The sequence below is a fragment of the Ceratotherium simum genome, chromosome 9 (genome assembly GCF_057802395.1).
Source record: "Ceratotherium simum simum isolate JZ-2026a chromosome 9, ASM5780239v1, whole genome shotgun sequence".
In the NCBI taxonomy this organism is placed as follows: Eukaryota; Metazoa; Chordata; class Mammalia; order Perissodactyla; family Rhinocerotidae; genus Ceratotherium; species Ceratotherium simum.
In genome coordinates, this window is record NC_141908.1 from 56547689 (window position 1) to 56573998 (window position 26310).

Consider the following 26310-nt stretch of genomic DNA (forward strand, 5'->3'; position numbering starts at 1 on the left):
ACTTTGATGGTTCCCTGCCCACTCCTGGCTTCCTATATGCTTCCTGATTAAAATGCTGTCACAGATAAATCATGACTTCTGCCTGTTAGGACCATTCTCTATTTTTTTTTTTTTAAAGAAAACTTTGGAACCATAAGATTAAAAAGATGATGGGCTGGCCCGGTGGCATAGTGGTTGGGTTCAGTGCGCTCCATTTTGGCGGTCTGGGTTCGCAGGTTCGATCCCAGGTGCAGACCTATACCACTCATCATGCCATGCTGTGGGGGCATCCCACACACAAAGTGGAGGAGGATGGGCACGAATGTTAGCTCAGGGCCACTCTTCCTCAAGCAAAAAGAGGAAGACTGGCAACAGGTATTAGCTCAGGGCCAATCTTCCTCACCAAAAAAAAAAAAAAAAGATGAGCAATGAGCAAGTTCTGGAGAATTATATACTCACACATATAAACATGTGTATATAAACATGTCATATCTCTCTATTATATAACTATCCATGGATCTGGGACTGTTCTCTGCACATTCCTTCCCTACCCACCGCTTTATTTATATATTTTTATATATTTTCTGTTAGTGACTTTCAATCAATCACTAGATCACTTAGGTAACTTCCTAATGAATAGACTTTTGGGGAGGAGAGAAGTTTCTCATTGTTTTCCCTCAACAAAGGCACAAATTGACAGGAAATTAAAGTTGTCCCAAAGATAAGAGTTTCAATTTTAAATGCAGTGGGCATCCAAACTGTACCAGTGTACTTTTTGTGGATTCCCACCTAGGCACACAAATAAGTAGCTTTTCGGGCTCCTGAGAGTAGCGATTATCTTTACTATTTGCTTGGAGGAGAGATGAAATTCAGCAAACTGGAGAGCAAGTGGGAAGTGTTTGGTCTATTTTGATATGTGACAAGCACAACCCTTTCAGAACCATGAGGTAAAGCCGATTTACCCGGTGAAAGTCAATGAAGTCAAAAAGCTGCCCTGAAACTACACTCGTATCCACTGCCCACTGCATCTCCACGCCCCCACCCAAGTCCCGGTTCCGCCCCACTGCTGCTCCCGGCAGCCTCCAGCCGCGGAGGGCCCTGGGTTAGCTTCCACCCGCTCTGGACTCCATCTCTCCGCTCTGCTCCACCACAAGGGGATTCCAGTTCTCTATATAAGTACGCTCAGGCTTTACAGGCGGTATCTTGCCACCCAAACCTGCTCCACCTTGGGGTCAGGGCCCTGACCATTAAAAAGGACATTCTTTGTGTCGTATGCACTATTCCACATCCTTTTGCCCTATGCTCAGACCAACTTAGCAAGGCCACACTGGATTCTCATGCTCTATCGTCAGACCATGTCATTTCAGACCAATCACATTTGGGAGTCCTGCCACCTGCACACCTTCCCATTTGCCCTCTATCCTCCCAGACTCTTTATGAGTGCACTTTCACGGCTAAAACTCCGAGCTGGCTTTTCAGCAACAACCTGAGCTCCCGCAGACATTCTGCCTCAGGGACTAGTGTCACATCAGTGACTCTCCTTGCTTGGTGAGTAATTTCCTCAAGATTTTGTGTCTTCTTTGGGGCTGGCCCCGTGGCTTACGGTCAAGTGCGTGCACTCTGCTACTGTTGGCCTGAGTTCGGATCCCGGGCACGCACGGACGCACCACTTCTCCAGCCATGCTGAGGCTGCGTCCCACAAACAGCAACTGGAAGGATGTGCAACTATAACATGCAACTATCTACTGGGGCTTTGGGGAAAAAAAGGAGGAGGATTGGCAATAGATGTTAGCTCAGAGCTGGTCTTCCTCAGCAAAAAGAGGAGGATTGGCATGGATGTTAGCTCAGGGCTGACTTCCTCACAAAAAAAAAAAAAAAAAGATTTTGTGTCTTCGCACTAATGGTGATTCCTGCCCACTGACTGATTTCATTTCAGTTCTGGAGCACCAACAGTTAGTGTGACATTATCCAGTTAAATAATGAAAAAAACCCCACTGCACGAGATGGAAGAAAATAGGGACCCTCAGAGACGATACTTAAAATCACTCTACAAAGTTTCAGTTTGAGGGCTCTTTGAAATGTTGGTTTCAGAACATTGTAAAGAATTTACAAATTAATCCATGAGATATTTGTAAAAAATTAGTGATGATAAAGAATTCAAAAAAGAGCATGATTTTCATGCTTTGTTAACCAAGAAGATACAGCAGCAGCCATAAATATGAAGTTTTATACACAGTTCCTTCCACACTCCTCTTTAGAGTGCCATGACTCTCCCCAGTTAGTTTAATACGAAAAGATGTGGAAGAAATATCCAGCAGCGGTAGAGCAAGGCAGTAGAAAGGCCACTACAGCAAACCAAGGCCCTGGAAAAGTGGGACACAACTCTTAATTTTGTGGGAGCATTAAGTAACATTTCTATATGTTAATTTCCTGTGGATGAAAATAGCAGGTGTATCTAACTTTACAGATAAGCAGTAACATAAAACAGATGTGAAAAATCAGGAATGATAGATAATATGATATGGTAATATTACTCCCTAATTTTGTTTAAATTCAAGTAACTTGCTTTTTAACCTGAAGATTTCAAAGTATTCAATAGGAAGTATAAGATAAGCTCAACTGATTGTGACTCAGTAATGAGACAATTAAATTAACATGGAAAAGTGCATGAGAGTCCTTTCCAGCATTTAATATAACTAATCACACAGGAAGGGCATGTTGACTTTGGGTTCCTTCCAAAGTAGCTTTGCAAACTAGTTTCAAAAATTTATCAGTTCTACAAATACATGTGTTCATCCTCCTAAGCTCTACCCACAGTAAAAGGAATTTATTAATTGCAAGAATAATTTATTCATCCTAAGTGTGCACAGGAAACTGAGCAATATTAAAAAATAATTCAACATGTGTTGTCAAGGTCAATTTAGCAAAGCAAGATATACCGGAGCCAACAGCTGTAGGCTTTACACATGGGGGCCCAGCTTATTCAGAGATACCAGAGGAGCGAGCATGGGAGGAGTAGACAGGAAGAAAAGAGAATTGAAGATTCTCTTATATAAAAAAAGGAGATATCATTCTTGATTTTTTCATCTCATCTTTCATTAATAAATAAAAGAACATTATATTCCATTTGTAAATAAAATAATCTATTTTAGATTGTTTTAAACTTTATGTGTCTAATTTTATGCTATCATGTATTTATTGGATAACATAAAACAAAAAAATGATTTTACTTTTGTTATTTATAGTCATTAAAAAAATTACATTTCCATCTTCAAGACAAGGGTTGTAGGTTTTTTTTTTTTAGGGTAACGTGACAGGGCTCAGCAGTTCCTAAAAGTGCTGAAAACAAAGTGGTAGATAAACCTGAAACTTGATGATTGTAAGGTCCTTAAAAAACAATACTCTGTTTTTAATGGAGTGATGCAGAGTGAGAAACTGCAGCGGTTTGGCTTTCCCTGCATGTGTTCCTCACTTTGAAGTTAGGAAAGGAGCTCAGTCTGATTGAGCTAGGTAGGGGGTAAAGAACTCGCTGGGTTTTACTCATGAAAGCAAACGCTTACAAATAGAATTAAAAGCCAGTGCACACTAAACTGTGAGTGTTAACTGACGCCAGCCCTAATCCGTACTCAAAAAGTGGAGTGTGAACATTTAAAGCCAATGACACTTGTCTCCTTGCCAGGAGCAAACACCAGGCAGCAGAGCTAGAAACTATCAGTGCATCTCTCTCAGAATTCAGTGGTTGGCGTTTGTCACATGCATCTCAGAGCGAGGCAGATTTTTAAGATGGAAGGTGCTTCACAAAACTCCGTGGCCCATACCATGGGGTCAGAAGGGTTTCATGAAACCCTTGTATCTCTCTGGATATCAATAAAAGTAACATAAAAATTGTAAAAAAATGAAAAAGATTTCCGTGGTCAAATGTTTGAGAAATTCAGGGTTAATCAAGGTTAAACATGTTTATCTTGGGAAAGACTTCTCCAAGCCCTCAGTATTTAATGTACGTGGGAGGTCCCCTCATTATTGGGCATGAGAGCTCTTTTTGAAGAGATAGCTATTAGGCTATGGCTGGATACTTGTGTTCCATGGGGCACAGTTTAGGAAATACTGAGATAAAATATTACTATCCCTGATTTATAGACCAGGGAGTTGAGGTCCATGGAGATTATGTCCTAGAAAGAGAACTCATGTTTCCAGCCTCCTAATACCAAGTCTTCCCAGGGGATGGTCAGAAATCCTCGGAGTTCCCGGCAACATACGTACCTTGGGATGGTCTCCTAAAATGCTGCTTCCTAAGGTTCGTACATATACTCTTCTTTTCTGACTCAATCAGGATACACAGACCCTCCCAAATCATGATTACCTGATACAAAGGCATACAGATGCTATCAATCCACTCCAATTGCAGCCGAGGCAGTTCATCTTTCCGGTTCCGATCAAAAATAGCCTAGAAGTGGGGAGAAGAGCCCCACTTTACTACACCGGAGTATTTTACAGGTGCCTTTTCAAACACTTTGCCACAATGATCCAATTTTTACCAACTGAACACTTCACAAATCACAATCAATCTTTACCTGTACTTTCTTTTCCTTTATCTATGATGAGAAACAAAGTATTTTCACCTCTTTTTATGAGATTTGTAAGCGAATTTATTTGAACTTTATAGCATGCAACTCCTTGGGGCCAAAATCTGTCTTCAGATATAGGTAACTGCCACTAAATCAAGTCATCAGGTCCCTGGAAATTGGGTACAAGTCAAGCAGAAGGGGATATGTTTTACTGCCACAAAAATAACGCAGGCTTTTATTTTTATAGTGAAAGAGGGTGGGATAGATTGGAAAAGATCCTTAAAAGCAATTTCATTTTAAATAGAAATTATTTGTGTTAATTTTTCAGGGTGAGGTTTGACAATTCTGTGTGTTTTTCACTCAAGTTCTGTCATTAATAAACTACTAAATTTTTATCTATCAGTGGACAGATGATAGTGGGAGGCACCCATTCTCTCCTCATTCCCAGCCTTTAAACTTTATGATATTACAAGGTTTAGAAAATTTAGGCATATGTCTGAGAAAAAGAAGTGACATATTTCTGTTGGGCAGACGTAGAAAGGGTAACAATCAGTTGGAATTGGGGGGTCTAAAATGGATTCCTTGAACAAACACTGCCAGTTCCACTCCAGTGGGAATGTCCCTCCCTTTGTTCTTAAGGAGTAAGGCCAGAGTCTAAGCGACCTTGCCCTGCCTTATTGTCTCATGGTAGGTTTTGTTTTTTCTCTAGATAAAATGTGGAAGCCATTTAGTGTTCACACAGGTCATGAGGGCAGATCCAAGCTATCCCTTTGGTCCAGAGATGCTGAAAAATCCTACATCCTTCAGACTCATGAACGAGGGTGGGAGTGGGTGGACCAGAAATGACTAGCCGCCAAGGCTCACGAGAAGATAGAAGGGCGCTGCTGAGGGAAATATCTCCAGATGAGGGAGAAGGTCACTGATTCCCATAGGCTCTGCTCATCCTTGTCTTGCAATGTGAAATGTTAAATACCAGGAAAGAGGATTAGAATTCAGAGCAGAGTGTGAAATGTGCTGGAGAAAGGGATGGTTCCTGTGAACTACATGAGTCTTTGTCCAAAATATTCCCTTAAAAAATATTATTCTGTTTTATCTTCTCTGTAGCTCTCTTTGCTATCTGAAATTTTCTTATTTTTTAAATTTCTCTGTTTCTGTGCATAGTATACAGTTACTTCCTTTTTTTAATTCAGTGGTTTTTAATATATTCACAATTAGTTGTGCAACCATTACCACAGTTAATTTTAGAACATTTTTATCACCCCAAGAAGAAATCACATACAAATTAGCAGTCGCTCTTCATTCTCCCCAAACCCCCCGGCCTAATCTATGTTCTGTCTCCACAGATTTTCCTATTCTGCACATTTCATATAAATGGGATCACATGATATGTGGTCTTTTGTGACAGGCTTCTTTCACTTAGCATAATGTGTTCAAGGTTTACCCCTCTAGCATGCAACAGCATTTCATTCATTTTTATTGCCAAATGATATTCAATTGTATAGATATACCATATTTTATTTATCCATTCATCAGTTGATGGACATTTGGGTTGCTTCCACTTTTTGGCTATTATGAATAATGCTACTATGAACATTCATGTACAAATTTTTGTGAGGATCCATCTTTTCATTTCTCTTGGGGATATATTTAGAGGTCGAATTGCTAGGCCATATGGTAACTCTAATGTTTAAAATTTTGAGGAATTGCCGAACTGTTTTTCAAAGCAGTTGCATCATTTCACATTCCCACCAGCAATCTATGAAGTTCCAATTTCTCCACATCCTTGCCAACTCTCGCTATTGTCTGGTTTTTTGATTATAGCCATCTTAGTGGGTGTGAAGTAGTATCCCACTGTGGTTTTGATTTGTATTTCTCTGATGACTAATGATTTTGAACATCTTTCCGTGTGCTTATTGGCCATTTATATATATTCTTTGGAGAAATGTTTATTCAGATCCTTCACCAATTTTTAAAATTGGGTTATTTGTCTTTCTATTGTTGAGTTATAACAGTTCTTTATATATTCTAGATACTAGGCCCATAGCAGAAATATGATTTGCAAATACTTTCTCCCATTATGTGGGTTGTCTTTTCACTTTCTTGATAATATCCTTTGACACACAGAGTTTTTAATTTTGATGAAGTCCAATTTATCTATCTTATCTTTTGTCTCCTATGCTTTTGGTATATACCTAAAACACCATTGCCAAATCCAATTCAAAAGATTGACACCTTCTTGTCTTCTAAGAGTTTTATAGTTCTAGCTCTAACATTTAGGTCGATGATCCATTTTGAGTTTATTTTGGGGTATGGTGAGAGACGGGGGTCCAACTTCATTTGCACGTGATATCCGGGTGTCCCTGCACCATTCGGTGAACAGACTATTTTTCCCCCATTGCATTGTCTTGGAACGATTGTCAAAAATCAGTTGACCATAACTGTAAAGGCTCATTATTGAACTAGTCACTTTCCAATAATTGTTCGATGAGTGAAGTGTGAGCCAGCAAATCGTCCTGTGCTTTCCCTTTACAGCATTTTGTATCTTGTAATTGATTAGTAGTGATAATTTATTTAATGTCCATATTTCCTACCAGTTGACAAGCTTCTTGAGGGCAGGGAAGATGGTGCCTTGCTCATGGCTGAAAGCACAGTGTCCAACTTCATGCTTGATACTCACTGATGTTCAAGCATGTTCTATTAACTGACTCACTGCTTCCAGTATTAACCCCTTGGCTGTGGTCTAGATTAGGCTTCGTCTTCACAAAGTCACTCTGATGACCTCTAGGACCATGACAACTGAAGAGGGCTCCCGGACAATTTTCTTCTTAAATATCAAGGCATAACGGACACAGCAGGTGTCAGCTCTGAGTGCATGCATTCCAGACACCTTTCGAAAAGGACTAATGAGGAATACCCCTGCCACAGTAGCCAGGCCTCTCCTGAGGAGACGATCATCAGCCGTGTTAAATAGCCTTCTGAGAGGAAAGAGTAGCATTTAGAGATATGTTTCTACCACAAAATTAACTTCACTTATGTCTTCAGAAAATGCTTTACCTGAGCCTAAAAATATTCCTTGGTGCTGTGCCTCCACATCTGCCAGCTTGCTCGTGCTGGCAATTGACTCACATTTTTTTCATTTAATTAAGTGACCTGTGGTATTGCTACATTGTGAACCCTTTGGAGGATGCGTCTGAAACAGTTTTTTAAAGAAGGGAAAAGCTTTTATTTGAAAATAGATATATAGGTGAGAGAAATTCGGGTTGTACTAGGTTTTACATATTAACTGTGTAAATCTAGTATCTTTACTTTTATAGCCAAATTTGGTGACACCAGCGAAAAAGAATAAAGGGATGTTTTGAAAATAGTATAAATAGATGTTGCTTTAGAAACTAAAATAATTGGTGAGTGTTTCAACGTATGTAGTCTTCTGACCTTTTATAGGTAAGCAACACATTAAGAACAGTCAAAATTAGTAAGACTAAGTTCTGACTTCAAACAGGTGAAACCATGTAAGCTAGGAGCGAGCTCGGCTGCTTCTCCTTGTTTTTAAATGTCAGCAAAGAAGGGTGTCTTAAAACTTGAAGCTCTCGGGCTGGCCCTGTGGCTTAGCGGTTGGGTGTGCGCGCTCTGCTGCTGGCGGCCCAGGTTCGGATCCCGGGCGTGCACCGACGCACTGCTTCTCCGGCCATGCTGAGGCCGTGTCCCACATACAGCAACTAGAAGGATGTGCGACTACGACATACAACTATCTACTGGGGCTTTGGGGAAAAAGAAAAAAATTAAAAAAAAAAACAAAACCTGAAGATCTTATAAGGATATCTTCAAATGTTCAAAACTTAATTGATTTGAATCTTCATAAACAGGCATTCTTGACAATTGACACATTCCTTGAGCTTCATTGACTTTACTGCGCTGTTCCAGGCTTTAAAATATTTTGCACCATTCTTAGGGTCGGCGGGTTTTTAGCTAACCACTCATTAAGAATAACGAGGCCGCCCCCTCCTTGAGGGTGGTGACTGAGGCATTTGTATCTTTTGTGTCTTGATGAGTAAAAATAGCATCATCCTGAGTCTACAGTGTTCCCAAATAATAACCGAATGGATGAATCCAATATAAAAAGCCTTTCAATAAGCAGAACCTAGTTCCCTAGGTGAAACTTTTCATTTTGCAAATAAAAGAAACAGAGGCTTGAAATGATTTGCTTCGGAGATTTTGGAAAGTTTGAAATTGGAAAGTAAAATCCAGAATATCCATTATTTACTGCAGCTATCTGTTCTAGCACCTCAAGGCTGGACAGCTTGCCTTTAATTTCTTCTGTATTTCTATTCCAAAGCAGCCCTTGACCACATATGAAATGCCAGCCCTGGGCTTTGAGTTATTCAAATGCCACTCTGCACATCTTCCCTGGTGCCTACTTGTCCCCCTGCAGGCGCTCGGGAAATGCTCATTAAGTAGCTCACCACTCTTAATCGGAAACTTGGGAAAAAGAATGTTTAGTACCTAAGTTTAATCAATGTTTTAAACTTTCAGGAGTGCTTCCTTAAATCCATTCCCAGTCTTTCCCACTTTCAAGTTGTAACCTGGAGTTATTTTTGAAAACGTCATTCAAAAGAGTAAGTACGTCACTATAAAAGAATGAACTTACTGAAGGAGTGAGTTTGAGTTCTGATCTCTCTCGATCTCCTTGTTCGAAGAACTCACTGGTTACAAGTTCAGCCACCTTAAACATATAAATATTTCAATTTATGGTTATGGGTAACTTATCATGAGGCTTAGAAGTTATTTCTGGCTTATGTGTATGGCGATTATCTTCAACACAGACAATCATTTAAAAAGCATATGAGGAAGTACATTAACCTTTTGTGTTTGAAGGTATTACAGAATTTAATCAATGAAACCGATTTCCTTTTATTCAGGGGAACTTGTGCAATGTATTTTTAGATGTATGCCAATAGATGATCTCCCACAGCATAGCTGGCATATTTGGGATGGTGTACTGGATTGCCACCTTCAAGTAGGAAATGTTCTTATACAGAAAAACGAAGCAAATAACAACCTAATAATAATTTATGTTATTATAACATACTATTATAAGATATTTGCGATAATAATTCAGCCAACTTTTGGTTGTTTCTATGTAGATTCTCTGCTTTGTTGTATACTTTCATCTTAGCTTGGTTTCATCTTGCCATCACAAAAACTCCTTAACTGCCTCGCCCTGCCAATATTGTATGCTCTCTAGAAGGGATAACCCCAGGGCACACCTTCTGCTTCCTGCTGGAGCAACGAGTAATGCCAGATACACTGTTAATATCAGACTCTTACAGTATGTCACGACAGAGTTTGAAGAATGTGATTTGGTCTTCAGGCTGTCTGAATCTATGTACAAAAAATGTTATCTTATGGTAGGTTCTAGTTGGTATAAGCACAATGGAATGGCTGTTCAAAGTAAGGACCAATATTTTTCCACTTTTCATCCATTAGCATGGGTGATCAGAAGCTACTGAGCATAGTGAAGCTAAAGAGATTTTTTTCTTCTCCAAACCCTATGCTTCTAAGGATAGCTTTATGGGAAGCAAATTGACATAAATAAGTGTTGAACAGGTATTTTCAACAACGCTGTGGTATGCATCTAGGAAATCGCTGAGATAACCTAGCTGGATTTACAAAATATTGGAAGAACAGAAAAATCCCAGACAATTTGATGGCAAGAAGATCTGGATCCCCAGACTAATTTTTCTCTATTCCAGGTTCTTATGAAGTCTTAGGTCTGGCAAAGACTAAAATGGTTTAATTTTGGTCAAGTGCATAGAATCAAGATAATTTACCTTAAGTGTTATCTCTCAAGAGATTTTGTCAACCATAAATCATAACCATCGACAAAACTTAAAAACAACATCAAACATTCACACACACAAATCAGAGAGTAGCAAGTAGTTAAATTAAATCAATTTAATTTAATTTTAAATGAAAAATAAAAAAAAAAAAAATTCAACAGCATAAAATTAGTTGGAACTGACTTAGTTTTCCCAGGACTTGATTCACTTCTCTCCTCTCCAGCCTCTGCCACTACCCTTCACTTGAGCACGCTAGGCCTCTCTCGTCTGTTTCTGGCCTTCCTTTAAACAACAAATGGTCCCCAAAGGGCCCGGCCTTGTTTATTCTGTTCCCAGAACTCTCCCTCAGATTGCTTTGAGATGGGTCTTTTGCACTAAAGAATGCAGATTTGCATATCAAGTCACCCCAAGGTGGGAGCCCTGTGTAGGTCTGTAGCCCCTGGAAAAGAAATTAAAACACAATCCTGTCCTTGATCTTCTAAAATGGCCCTGGGTACCTCCCCTGTGCTTCTTTCACAGCTCAACTTGTACCACTGTTTCATTTGTACTTAGAAACCCAGCCAGGAACATTAAATGGCTCGTGATTGAATTTTTTATTAAAGAAAGAAATTGAGATGCTAATCAGGACTTGGAGGATCACTGGGGAAACCCACATGCTCAGAGTCATGTCTGTGAGGAAGGACAAGTGGACTAGACACCAGTAAAAAAAAAAAAAAAAAAACATTTTGAAAGAGAATTTTAGAAAATAAAAATCTGGGAAATTAGAAATATGTTTGTATTTTTAAAAGAAGGTTCTATTGTTTTTGTCCAACTACCTCCTAAAATCATAGAAGTGAGTATGGTTTTGAAAATATCTAACCTATTCAATTTGAAGACAAACACAAATGACATTTACAGTTTAGAGCTGTGACAAGATTTCTGTTGGACACATTTGGAAAAACATGGTTTTGTGTTTTATTTTCCTGAACTCTTGAGTTTCTGCAGTTATCGGCAGAAGTTCAAATCCTAAAACTAAAATAATATTTATATCCATGACCAAGAAGACCACCTACAAGTGGCCATTGGGCCCCTTTGGTCTGAAATACCAATTCAGAAGTTTTTTTCTTTCCAAGTACTTGGACCTGTCACTTTCCCGTCCCCAAGTGGCCTGCTGCTCCTTTAGGTCTTGCAGTACATTTCACTGAGGCCCATCACACCTCATCCCACCCCCTTTCTAATCTTTGCTCTTTTTCCCCCCACCGCCCCCACAACTTTCTCCCACTCTCTAACCCCTTCCATCCCCATCATAGGGGCCACCCCAGGACTACACTTTTTCCCATACCTGGAAGAGTCACCAACCTCTTCTCTGCAGTTTTTTGTCAGACTTTACCGTAAGGAAGGTCTTCCCACACAGGGGGAGTGAAGGGAGCGCAGAGATACAGAAATAATCTACTCAACCACACAAATTCTTCACAATTACTCTGCTTTACATAACTTTGAATATGTCACACTAAAATGAAAACCAAAGCTCAATTAGAAAGAGCTATTTAGTGGAGGAGAGCTCTACAGGAAAACCATGCCATCTGCACTGGAGTGTGATGGGAGCAAGACATAAATTTTTCTTTGTGTTAAGCAACTGAAATTTGAGAAAATATTTGTTACTGCATCTAGCCTTGACTAACACAAAAGTTGGTACGGAAGTGGGGTGCTGCTGTTAAATAGGAAGGAAGGAGGAAAGGAAGGCAGGCAGGAAGGAAAGAAGAAAAGAGAACGGAAGGAAAGAAAAGAAAGGAAAACACCCTAAAATATGTGGCATCAGCTTGGGGGCCAGGTATAAAGCAGTGAGGAAATGGTTGTTAGAGGCTATAAGGATGATGATCCCTGCTACATAGTGGCAAAATATTTTGTACAATTCCCATGGAAATAAAGCAAATAATGTATCTAATGAACTTACAGCCTTAGGGGAAGATTGGAAAACAAAATGTTAACAGCATGTGATGGTTGCTATTGACTGTGTTTTGCTAGGTATTATAAGAAGTGAGCTCAGAAAAGGATTGGCAGGTTTATAACCAGGAATGAAAAGGAATAGAGAAAGTCACAGATTCAGGGTCTTGAAGGGATAGAAGATGAAGTTGTTTCTTAACCCCAGATTATAAACACAAAAATCGAGATATGTTTTGAATGACAAAGGCTGATCAAGACTCAGCCTTGTAACAAGAATCAAATTGAAGGGACAGCCAGTACACCCATAGTTACAAACTCTGAATGAATTAGATGGTACACAGCATAACCTTTCAACTGGACAAAATGGCCCAGAGAAATGATTTAACTACACGGTTCTCTCACTGGCGCCTGTTAGGCCCAACGTACTAGGAATTAAGTCATGAGAAAGAAAGATGTATATGTGCTATATTTCTTTGTTGTTGTATATAAGGAAGCAAAGAAATACAGTAGATGTAAGAAGTTTGTATAGAATATAACCGTGGATGTTGTTATTGGCAAATGGAAATGACTGGAATCAAAGACATAGAAGCTGACTAAACGTTTGTGTTTTGGTGCCAAAAAAACCATAAGCCTGTGACTACTTAAAACTTAAAACAAGCTTTGGGCCCTCAACCTTCTTTAGGTGGGAAGCACCCTGAGAAAGTTGCTTGGCTTTCAGATATAGCCAAGGAGAACAAAGGAAAAGGAGTAATTTCCCAGGGTGGATCTAAAGGCCACAGAAAATAATGAATTGGGAAGCATCTCCCAGAGAACCAGGGCCCACCACATAGTAGAGTGCCCTCGCAGAAAATGCCCAGTGGGACTCTGGAATTGCTGTGGATCCCTAATTGTCAAATGTAGCCATCTCTTTCTTTTCTGAATGGGAGTGTTATAACGAGTGTTTTGTGGTTTGGGTGTGTGTTATATGCTGCATTTTAGGTGTGTGTAGGTCTTTAATTTGCTTCCAGACCTGAAGTAGATACTAGCACATATCACCCAGAGATGCTGGACTTTGAGCTTGGTACCATGACTGATGGGATATTTGGGTTATCTCCCCTGGGGAGAGGATAGCGTATATTTTGCCTGCAGGAAGGAGAGTGAATCACATTTTGGGTGATTAAAAGGGCAAACTGTGGTAGTTGTGTTTTCACCAACTATTTCTGGCTTTCTTCTTTCTGGGCACATGGAAGGATTGTACTTCCTGGTTGGGTGGGGTCTTGTGACAAGTTCTGGCCAATGAATTGGAGAGGCATTTGATTGCCTGTGCAAGACCCACCAGGGCCTCTGCTGGAATAATCCAGATAGTGGCTGTTCCTTCAGCCCCAGTCCAGAATGAGAACAAAGAGATGCCAGCCAACACTGGATGCACATGTTCACGAGCGATTTGTTGGTTTAAGCCACCGAGATTCTGAGTTTAGTGATAACATAGCCTATTCTGCCAACATACTTGCATCATTTAAAAATGCTGATTAATGCATCCTCTACAAGAAAGTATAAAACACTGTTAAGAACGAAGGCTTTGGAGCCTAATCTGCTAGGATTTGAATATCTAGCTCCACCACATACTAGCTGTATGACCTCAGGCTACTTATCCTTTCTAAGCCTCATTTTTCCCATTTGTGAAACGGAATAATCACTGTATTAGTTTCTTAGGGCTGCTGTAAATTACCAAAAACTTGGTGGCTTGAAACAACAGGAATTTATTCTCTCATAGTTCTGCAGGCCAGAAGTTCAATGTTAGTTGATTGGACAGAAATCAAGGTGTTGGCAGGACCCTGCTCCCTCTGGAGGCTCTAGGGGAGAATCTGTTCTTTGCCTCTTCCAGTTTCTGGTGGCTGCCAGCATTCCTTTGCTTGTGGTTGCATCACTCCAATCTCTGCCTTGTCTTCACATCACCTTCTCTTCTTCTGAATGTGTAATCCCCTGTGCCTCTCTCATAAGGACACTTGTGATTGAATTTAGGGCCCACCTGGATAATCCAGGATAATGATGATGATAATAATGGCCCTTAACTTAATCACATCTGCGTGATTGTGAAAAATCATATTTTTCCCCTAAGATAACATCTACAGTTCTAGGAATTAGGATCTGATATCTTTGGGTTGCCATTATTCAGTCTACCATATTAACTATACCTACCTAGAGGAGGTTTTGAGGATTAAATAATATAATACATATAAAGCAGTCATTTAATATTAGTTATTCAGTCAATAAATATTAGTTGTTTATTATTATATGAATGTGTCTTATTTTCCCTAAAATCTCGAGTCTTAAGATACCAAGTGATTATTTTAGACCCCACAGCCCATCCAGTGGGTGCCTCATAAAACTTAGCTATTAACCAAATACTATTAAACAAAGTAACCAAGGATCTTAAGTTAGGCAGTTAGTGGATTAAAAACTATTCTTGTCCTAGAACTAACATTTTTTTGGCAGTGAAACTGGATAGGTGGTAAAGGCATGATTTTTTTGGTACAAGTTAAATTAGATACTGCACACTTTGGCCAAAGAGCCCTCTGATCTCTAAACAGACTTTAAAAAAAGAAAAGAAAAATTTCCTTTTTTACTTCCTTTTTTTTTTTTCTTTTTCAGATGTGAAAAATTGTACCTTGTGCTAAAACATGATTACCTATTCAAAAACACTATATTTGAAACTCTTGCCTTAAGAAATGGTCAAAGTGTTATTTGGACTTAGTGAGTTAAAACAGTCTTACAGAGTCAGAAATATTATTACTCAGTGGAAGCACGATAAAGAAAGGCTGTGCAATAAACTACAGCGTGCCTAAGCCTTCTGCTATTTTTTACACCACGTTAATACTGATGCAAATTGACCAGGGTTTCAGTGCCTGGTAGTCTGGGCTCTGGGAATATTGCCCTCCCCCACCCCCCAGTCCCTTCTCTGCTGAGCCCTGCCATTAATCACCACTTGCCTGTCTAGAGATCTCCCACGGTTTGGTCACGGCTCCAAGGTCACAGGCTGTCATTAACATTGATCTGAAAAACAGAACCAAACAAAACAGCCTGAATAATCTTTTGTCGTGTTCCTAAACAAACCCGTCCTAGATACATAAATAAATAAAATGGGACCTAGGCCAGCTCACATCTTCTTTTCCTCAACAAGGGAAGCACTGTTTATAGTCCCCATGTTTAGCATCTCCATTGCTGGCCACAGTGCTTAGGAAGACAAAGCTCGCACACACCCTCAGGTGGCCCTTTCGTCTGCAGTAGATCTCAGACAGCAAACCAATGCTTTCTCGATACCTGAGCTAAGCAAGCTTTGCTTAAAATAATGGACAATGCTTTTTATTTTTAACTATCAGCAAGAAAATCAGTATATAATACTATATACATAGCTGATGAATCTATTTACCAACTCATCCCTGATTGATGGGAATGAAAGAAAATCCATACCAAAGAGACGAGGTACATGCCTCATGAGGAGCACCTTCATTTTCATCTGCTCTGTGGAGCTGAGATTCACAGGGAGAGCCACACTGTTTCACTCCAGGTTACCACCTGGCTACAACCATGTTTTACAAGCATTATGAAGAAGAAATGTATTCAGCTACAGCTTTCATTAATTTGAGCACATAAGAAAGCACAGGAAAGGTTTGAATCAGATTTTTGAGGGGCAGATTTCTATTGGGTTTAACTGGAATTCACCCTGAACTGTGGATATACGAACAATTAAAATCGTACACAGCTCTGGTGCTTATAATTTGATGTGGTGGGAGGGGGAAAAATAAGGCACACTCTTTGTCCAAAATCTGCTTTCTTTATACTAAAACCAGCAGTACGTGATGAAAAGTAAAGAAGGATCTGAGCTGGAAACCACATCTTGGCTAGCTCCTTTTGGAAGAAGGGGTGTTTTGTTAAAGGTCGGAGGGCTGTCCTGATGTCAGGTGTTAACATTTCATACCCTGCCAGATTTGAATGCCGTGGAAACATGTCTGCTTCCCAGATGGCAGAGCATGCCTAGAGGGTAGTAGGGTTTGTATAAATTCCCCAGGAAACCCCTCCAGGGAACAAGGCAGAGTGGCAGATAACAATAGGCCATTCAGAGCAGAACCAGGCACACAGCGTCAGCAGCCCTCTCGGAGCCGGGCAGCATCTAATCCCAAACGCCCCTGTGCTAAGCACTTCGAAGACAGACCCTCAGTCTATTCTTCATATTTGATCTTCTGTAACTAGCACTCGGTAGTGCTCGCTGTGTGCCTGCCTCTGTACTAAGCACTTTACCAACTAACTACTAACTGCTGACTAAACGAATCCTTTGAACCCTCGGAGGTAGTGCTGTTATTCCTATTTCACAGAGAGGTAATGGAAACATGGAGAGATTAAGTAACTTCCTGAAGTCAGTAAGGATTCAGGATTCTGGGTTTATCACAAAGCTACCAGACTCCCTCTTGCTACACTCTGATGTTTCTCATTTTAGGTTCTGCTGGTACCAGAGGGGGACAAGATCCTGGGTAATGCATAGGACTTTGCAGTCTCTCTCCTGGACAGTACACAATCTCTGTGACATTGTCTACTTATACCATAACTTGGTTAATTACTTAGGTTCCTGCTTTGCTTCTGATTCTGCTTGATAATTTGAAGTTTACTTTTCAAATTCATATCGCCATTAATTAGTCAATCAACAAGTTTATTGAGTATCTGCTAGGTGCCCAGATGATGATAATTCTAACAGGTACAATTTACTGAGCAGGCACTATAGGGTGATTTACATAGTCTCTATATGAGGTGGGGACACTATCTCCATTTTACAGAGCAAATAGTGCTTTGCATTCCTTGATCAGAGAAGTTAGGTAACTTGCCAGAGGTTACACAGCTGGAAGTATCAAAGCTAGGACTGGAATCTATAAAGTCTGACAGAAGAGTCCCTACTTTCAATGAATACTCCACAGTGGAGCAGCAAGTCTACACAGAGAAGGAAGACAGAAAAAGGCTGGGAGAGAGGATGAGCGGAGTGTCTGAAACCTTTATCCAACTGGCACTGGAGAGCTGATTAAGGAGGGACCCGGCTAGACCTCCAAGGAGAGAACTTTAGGTGGTGGGTGTGAAAGTAGTTTGAAGAATGAGAGAACGGAAGCAGGGAGACCAGTGGGAAAGCATAAATTGATAAGGGCCCGAAACAAAGAGGGGCAGGGAGAGTGCAAAGGCGAGGATACGGGTGGGAGATTACAAAGGAAGAACTGAAGGAAGCCAATGAGCAGTTTTACCTTATTTTTCAGATCAAGCTTCTGCAAGAAGCGAAAGGTCTTTTCTAGAGTAAGAGAGCAGGGAGGGAGTTTGTGCTACCTGTTTTAGTCTTGAGGTCTGCATAATCCTAGTCCAATTTATGGTTAAATGGTGTCAACCTGCTTAGCGCAACTGAACGAACAATGGCCGGGGATGAGCAGAGCCTGACTATTTCTGCGCTCAGTGGGGTGAGTAAAGAGTGGAGGTGTGCCTAGACTATCCGATACTCGCAGCAGATCATTTTTACCATACCTCTCGTCTACATGCCGTTATTTCAATAATAATCTTGCAATAATCATTACTTTCTTGATTTGTTCTCTAGTTTTAAAACAATCAGCAACTTAAAAAGAATAAAATCGAATTTTAAAGATATATTCAAATTCAGTAAAAGATTTCACGTGTGAACTGAAATTTGCACTTAACGAACAAAAATGTTACACCCCACAGTCTGCACTCTGTTTCACTGTTTTAAATTTTAAACACAAATAAAAACCCCAAATGGTCACATAAAACAGCAGAATTGAAGTAACTCGTGTTTGTGTTTTCATCCTAACCATCACTGTGCTGTCATTGCTTATTCTGAATATACTGTTTAAAAGCAGGAGTGCGAAGCTCCGCAGGGTTGGAGACACAAACTACCGCCCGTGTGAGTGCAGAAGGTTCTGACCTGATAGGAACTTACTCTCGAAAGTGTGTATGGAGTCCACCTGGGTCAGGGGCTGACTGTATAACCCGGCGTTCTTGGAATTAACGTACACGTACGATGTGTGTACAATTAAAGGATAAGTAGTAATATACTAATTTGAAGCTTTCATATCAATTACTTTGATACTCAACAGTAACCTCAGCAATTGTTTAGAACTTATACCAATAAAAGATTTTTCTTGGGGAGGAGTATGTCATCACTGACATTGTTTAGATTGCAGGCACATGGTGATGACAAAAAGCAGACTGACTTTTAGTTAGTTTTATTACTATTTTAAAATTCTCTAAGACAGTGGTCTCCCAGAGCATCCCGCCCCCCACCCCACATGCACATGGTCAGAGTCTAATGATGAAATGGGGGAGGGAGGGCAGAGCTGGGGGAGTGGAGAGCCCGGGGAGCACCTCTCTTGTACATGCTATGTTTCCAAATAAGATTTTTTCTTACATATGGGGTTCCCTGCTCAAAAAGTTTGAAAACTTCTGCAGGAAAACACCCAGGTGGAGAAGTGGAATGAGCACTGGCATTTTAGGAGTTGTGCTCAGAAGAGAGGCCAAGCCCAAGAAACTGGGTGGAAGTCATTTGAGAAGAGATGATAGTTGAAACCATGAGGAGGCTGAGGAACAAGAGAAGAAAACCAAAAATAGGTCCTTGGGGGATTGTTACATTTAGAAAGAAGAGTCAGAAGAAAGTAGAAAATCCAGAAGAGCATGGCTTTGCAGAGTCCAAGTCAGGAGGGAGTTTTAAGAAAGGAAAGGCCAATGCAATTAGGGGCTGTGAAGAGAGGGAGGAAGCTGAAGGGAACAAAGGCCGTAGGATGTGACCCTTGGGAGTTGACGGGTGAATTTCAAAAAGAGCAGAAATCACAGTTCACAGACTATATTCCTCAATGGAGAAAAGGCTCAATACTCTGTGGTAAATCCATTCTTTGGAGTACGATACAACAATAAAAGATGATGAGTTATGGACGTGGAAAGAATTCCAAAGCATACGGTTGAGTGAACAAGCAAGTCAGATTGACATGTAAATATATAATTTATGTTAAAAACAAACCAACCAACACACTAAACAGTATTTTTCCTAAGGGTATACATGTATATAAATGCCTTGGAAAATGGTCTGGAAAGATACAACACATCGGTAACAGAGGAGAGCTGTGAGGCAGTATGGGAACTGATAGTGAAGCTCAAAGGAGATTTGGGGGGTTATCTTTAATGTTTTCATTTGTTACAGAAAAATATACTCCTATAATTACTTGTGGAATTAAAAATTATTTAAAAAGAAAGAAATTGCCTTGCAAGAAGTTAGGAGGAGTGGGAATGAAGTGTGGAATCGAAGAGAAGGAGAGACTGATTGGACTTTGAGAAAAAGGCTGATTTTAGAGGTAACTTTTTTGACGGAAGAGATAGAAGCTTATCTGTAGGCCTAGAAAGGTCATGATGGAAAAAAACATTTTGAAAACGCAAGCCAAAGCAGTATAATTGATACCGCAACGTCAGGGGCGGGGGTGGGGAGGTGGAGGGTGTGGAATTAGGACGCAAGCGAAGGTGCTAGGTCTGGAGAGCGGAGGGGTCGCCTCCCCGTCCGGAAAGGAAGAAGAGAAAGGTCTGGAATGATAACACAGAGAAATATTAATGCGGAGAGGGGAGAAGCGGAGGGCCCTCTGGTGACAGAGCCGCAGGAAAGTGTGGAGAGAGCTCGGCTGCAGAGGGAAGGGGCAGGCGGAGCGCTGTGTTCTGAACACGGTGGCTGAGGTCTCACGCAGCAGATATGGGGGCGGGGTGGAGGCTGTGGGAGGGATGCCGCCGGGATGATTCCAGGGTTGCCTGGCTGTGGAGCAGACACAGTGAGCTCATAATCCTGGCCTCACAGGCTTTCCTAGGAATACTCGACACTTTAGAACAGGGATAAGACAGAAGAAAGTCTGGGGATGGGTGAGGTGGGGGCAGTGGAAGGACAGAGGATGAAAGAAAGAGCAACAGTGCTTAACCGGCTGGAGCGGCTGCAATCGGGTGGTTAAAACGTGCCATGTAAAAATGATGGTGTGCCGCCGTCTTTTCTAAACAACTGGGAAGAAGTCCTGTGAAAAGTCAAGAACAGACTCCTTATTCCCACCACCGAAACTGTTCCGACTGGTTTTCTATCTACTATGCCTAGCGTCTTTAAAGGAAAACAAAAGTTAACTCTCCACTTTCCTTTGTTCTGTGTAACTGTTTTCTGAGGTTCAAAAATCCCTCCTCCCCACAACTTAGACCTCTGCTTCTTGGGGAAAAAGAGGAAGTCATGGCTTGCAGAAATTGAACCAATTTGAACATCATTTTCTAATTTTGAATGCAAATTTATGGAGAGAAGGCAAAAATATAGTTTAATATATAATATAATATGATGTATTCTCTATGTTTTCTCTATGTATTCAACTAATCTCTGAATGTTTTTAATGTAAGCTAAGATTTGTGACTTCAAATATCACTTGTGTGCTCTTAGCACTGTCAGAAAAGTGTGGCTAAATCTTCGAATAATGAAGAAACACTATAAACAAGAGCTTTTTCTTACCGAAATATATCACGATGGTTTTTGATGTTCCAATCATATCCTCCTTTACTGACAAGTTCAAAGAATTCAGTTCTCCTCCTGCACAAAATCAAATAAAGAAAGAAAAAAAAAATCTGGAATGAAATTTCTCAGTCTGCGGGGTGACATAAACACATTTATGGGAAAATATAAGACCACCTGAACCAAGTAACTTAATATTTGAAATCATGAGGCTAAAGCACTATCAAAATAAATCACTTTTTAAAAATGTTGAGGCTTCAAGAAAAAGCCACAATCATTTCTGAATGTATTTACAACAAAGGAGATTATCGAGCCATAAAACAGAGAACAATCTGGTCCTGCATTTTGGATTTCTTGCTGTGAAGCCCTTGTGACACTTACTGAAAGTTAGAGAAGGGAGGCAAGGATAAATAAAAAACAGGAACAATTCTGGAATGTTCTTTTATCATTCAATGTAGAACTGAGCTGTATGATGACCCAAGATAAGATAAACTCCCTGGTAGTAAATTCAGGACAAATGCTTTTTTCTAGTTTAGAAAATAAGTATTTCAGCATTGCAGTGCTTAAACACATAGGCTGTAGAGTCAGAAATAACTGTATTTAAACCATGGCTCAGTCACCTGCTTGCTGAGCAACTTTGGGAAGTTAGCTAAACCCTCTGAGCCTCAATTTCCTAATCTCTAACATGGGATTATATTTGCTAACTCACAGAGTTATTGTGAGGATTAAATGAGATGACACACAAAGCATTTAGCATAGTGTCTGCACATTTTAAGTGCTGGATACACACGCACGTACAGATACACATTTGGAGATGTACAGGTATGGAAAAGACAAGGAAGGAATATTCTAAAGTTGTGAAAATAAGGGTGATTCATTCCTATTTTCAAAACTTTTCTTTAATGTAGTTATATGACTTTTCATTTTTATAGTCAAAAAGAAAAAAAAGAAGGCATCATCATTTTGAGTCTTTAAGAATCATTTCCCAAGGTTTCGCCTTCTTGGCACTTCCTAATGAGAGACTATTGAAAGGATCTTGACACACTGTTTCCTGAAGTGCATCCCACAAAATGCTAGCCTGAGGAGGTACTCCATGCAAAGGGATTCCCTGGTCAAGTGGGTTTGAGAAATGCTGCCTGTAATATATTTCTCTGGGAGATTCACCACCCACATTAGCCTTTTGAAGGCTCTGAGGAATACTGAGATAGAAAAGCCTGTTGAACCTTACTTAACCACAGAATTCCACAGTAATGATGTTTTAAGGAATACACTTTGGAAAATATTACCGTGTCACGTATGGTAGAAATCAGAGTAGGATCTTAGGCATGTAGTACTGACTCATTGTAGTTGGGTGACAAATGACATGATGCTGAGTCCAATTGGTCCCCTGTATTTGGTCTGGGTGCTCATCACCAGCTGACCAACTGTATGCACTTCTTGTCACCTGGTCAGACTGACTACTCAATTTACGAGAAACAGAGCAGGTCAGGAAGACTAATATGTGGCTCACTTCCTTACTCGAGACACAAACCCAGGCTCTGGATCTATCCTTTCAAGTGGATCCAGGTCAAGGCCACACCACAGTATGGGATAATCTCCGCAACGACCTTGTAGCAATCGGCAGAGATGGCGTTGCACAGTTACATGGAAGGGCCCAGCAATGCCCCTCCTCTTCGGGTGTGCAGGTATGTGCATGTCTTTCTTTGTATAACTTTACCATCTTCTTCACTTGCCCTCTCCCTTCTTTATGACCATGGTCCTGCCTTTTTCACATCACCACCACTGACTGTGAACCGAAATAGAAAGGGAGGTGGTGGAATGGAAAGAACCCAGGTCTGGACTCACACTGACCTGGGCTTGATGCTGTCACCTACTAGCTGTGTGGTCCTGGGCAAGCGATGCCACATTGCTGAGCCTCAGTTTCCAGCTGTGTGGTGAGAATTTGAGATGAGATGTGTTAAGTGTTTGGCACTTATAGGTATTCAATACCTGATAGCTGTGGTTAATATGTAAACAATATATATATATATATATATTTTTTGTGAGGAAGATCAGCCCTGAGCTAACATCCATGCCAATCCTCCTCTTTTTGCTGAGGAAGACTGTCCCTGAGCTAACATCTATTGCCAATCCTCCTCCTTTTTTTTTTTCCCTCCCCAAAGCCCCATTAGATAGTTGTATGTGGTGGTTGCACATCCTGCTAGTTGCTCTATGTGGGACGAGGCCTCAGCATGGCCCGACAAGCGGTGCGTCTGTGCGCGCCCGGAATCCGAACCCGGGCCACCAGTAGCGGAGCGCCTGCACTTAACCGCTAAGCCATGGGGCTGGCCCCTGTAAACAATATTAATAGTGTTACTGCCAACAATAATACACAATGGACTAATTGTACTACACGAGATTGAAGAGGTCATCTAGTTCGCTCTTCTCACTGACTGGAAATTAGTCTTCCTTTGAATTATTGTGGAGCAGATAGTTTGGTTCAACAAATATTTATTGAACACCTACTCTGTGCCAACTCCTTACTGGGCTTTAAGGACATAAGACATGGGTGCAGTCTTGAAACATCTCTGAATTTAGCAGAAGCAATCAACAAATAAATAGGTGATTCCCCTTCAAATGTGATACTAATGATCCTGGGACTAGAGTGAGGGAGGGAGGCACTCACCTTGGGCACAAAATTTAAATGGGTGCCCAAAAATTCAGTAATCAAGACAAATAGTATTTTAATGCAATATTAAAAAATTCAACATAAATACAAAAAACATCCATGATGAACAAAATATCAAAATTTAAAATAAAGATAGGATCTGATGCTGCACTCACATGACTCACCTCACTTGCCTCCCCCAGTCCCTGCCCTGATGAGCCTAAATTTATTGGGTCCTACTATGTCCCAAGTAGACTGCCTGGGTTCTGTCACTTACTACCCACATGGCCAACCTTGGGTAGGTTACTTTACCTTGCTGGGCTTCAGTTTTCTTATCTGTAAAGAGTAATAGTAATGGGATCTATCTTGTAGGGTTGGTGGGAGGATTAAATAAAATGATTTATGTAAGACACTTAGCAGAGTGCTGGCACACAGGAAGTGCTCAGTAAGGATTAGCTGTTAAGCTGTTATTAAGCTCAGAAGGGTTGAGTTAACTGGCTCAAGCTTTCACAGCTGGTGAGTGGCAGAGCCAGGATACAAATGCAACCTGTTAGAATAACAGCTGCCCCAAGCAGCTAAGGTATGCCCAGGGTGTCCTGGGAGCACAGAGGAAGGCACTCAGCTTAGCTTGGAGGGTCGTGGAAGATTGTGGAAGGCTTTCTGTAAAAGCTTGTCAGTCATCATCCCTGTCATCATATGCACCTGGGTGTCATTTCAATCCTATGGGTTAGTCTAAGAAATCACTAGAATGCACGCTCCGTGAGGACAAGGGCCTGGCCCATTTTTCTTCACTCCTGGATCCCCAGTGCCCACAACAGTGCCTGACATGTAGTAGGAGCTCAATAAGTATTTGTTGAGTTGATCAATGAATGTAAATGATTATCTTGGAACCATATTCATTTTTAAAAATAACTCTCCAGCCACTGGTTTCACCTAGATTCTGATTGTTCTTGGGTCTTCACAATTGCCATTTGGAGAGACTGAGATAAGAAAACAACATAAAATCTATCCAAGAAAAGCCCTGTCAGATTCTTGAAGACTAGATTCTAACTTGAACCGAGTGGAAAACATAACAAGTTGTGGGAAATTGAAGAAGACCATTTCCATCCAATGTCTGACCCGCCCTCCACTATTGTTCCATCTGCTGAGAGTACGTTCAATATACGAGACATAACCTCTCTGATGCAAAGTGGAGGCATATTACCCAGGTGGCTAACTCAATGCAGAAAAGAAATTAAAAAGAAAAATGCAAATCTATGACAAGACAATCGAACAGCACCATACAAGTAAATTCCCTAATGATGGACATTTTAATAGCTAGAGTTGCTGGTGTGAAAGTCTCAAATCAACTGAACCCAAAATGGGTCATAGGCTTCACATCACACTATAACAAAGCTGGATTCCACTGCATCAGGACAACAGGGACTATCCACTATCCCCAGGGGATGGGGGATAGAGGAGGGGCAGGAGGAATCTCTTCATAGGGCACAGAAAAATATGGTATACTAAGTGTATTTTTCCTCCACTGACAAAAGTATGGCTATTTCTTGATAGGTTCTATTTGTTCTGGCATCCCAAGGTTGACTACGACCTCAGAAGGTCATAGGAGACCTACTGAACACCACAGTTTTGTCAACATAAACGTGAGAAAAGTCTAGGCTCTGGTGGAACCAGGTATCTCATACATCTGGTAATATATTTGCTCACATAAGTAACCAAATAGATGCTTTACAGTTTAAACCAAAGTGCATTTAAAAATTTTTTAAAGTTCCTGAAAATTAATCATCTTGACGATCACGAGATGGAGTTAATCACTTTCATAAGGCTGCAAAAAGGATTTTGAAGTGATGATATGCAAAGATCACATAATGAATTTATTACACATACTTAATATATTTAAAAAGGTGTAAAAATTACACAATGGACATAGAGAATCTATCTATCTGTCTACCAGCCAGCCTGGCAATAAACCTGTACCCGTCCTGTTGAGGCCTGTGTGCATCTCTGTCTGTACTGTTGCTTCTGCCTCTCTCCCTCCCACCACGAGATGGCCATTTTCTAGATTTTGTATAAATCATCTTCACACATATTGTTGTAATTTTACTAGGTAAATTATGCAGAGTATTGCTCTGCAGATTTTAAAACTTCATAAATGGTATATTTTAAAACTTTATAAATGGTATCATCATAGTGTATGTATTCTTTGGCAACGGGCTTTTCTTGCTCAGTGTGAGATTCATCCATGTTGTTATGTATAGTTCTAGGCCATTCCTTTTCACTGTTGTGTGCTATTCCATGGATCATTATACCACTGTTTATTTACCTATTTCCTGATGATGAAAATTTAGATTATTTCCAGTTTATTTTTTCTATACAAACAATGCTGCTATGAACATCCTTGTATGCATCTCCTTGTGAATTTGTGAGTTTCTTCTCTGCTTCTCCATCTATCTGTCTCTGTCTGTCTGCCTATCTCTCTCTATATAATATACACACATATACTTATGTATATGTAAAATTGCTGGGTCATAGAGTGATTTCTTTCCTATGTTTAACTTGAGTTTTCATTTTAGACTGTTAGAGGTATATGGTACCTTTGAGAAACATCGGCTGGAACTCTCTCATTTTATGGGTGAGGAATTCAAGGTGAAGGAAGTTGGAGTGATTTGCCCAGGGTCCCAGGGCAGTTAAGGGCAGATCTGGGTCGATTCCAGGGCCCCAGCCTCCCAGTTCTGGCCTCTGAGATCATCTTTGTAAACTTTGTATAGCGTGAACCTTGGAGGACAGATAGCCTGGCATGTTGTGAGAATATGGACAGCAGTG

At 40.5% G+C, this 26310-nt stretch overlaps 1 protein-coding gene across 1 annotated transcript in view; it reads right to left on the minus strand.

Moving 5' to 3' along the window:
- Positions 1-26310, minus strand: part of PDE11A (phosphodiesterase 11A) — a 255806-nt gene that overhangs the window by 30311 nt on the left and 199185 nt on the right. The window contains exons 14-17 of the mRNA XM_004426667.3: positions 20841-20918; positions 15274-15337; positions 9190-9264; positions 4340-4423 (exon numbers count right to left, since the gene is read on the minus strand). Of these exons, the coding sequence (XP_004426724.2) occupies positions 4340-4423; positions 9190-9264; positions 15274-15337; positions 20841-20918 (301 nt within the window). The remainder of the gene's footprint in view (positions 1-4339; positions 4424-9189; positions 9265-15273; positions 15338-20840; positions 20919-26310) is intronic.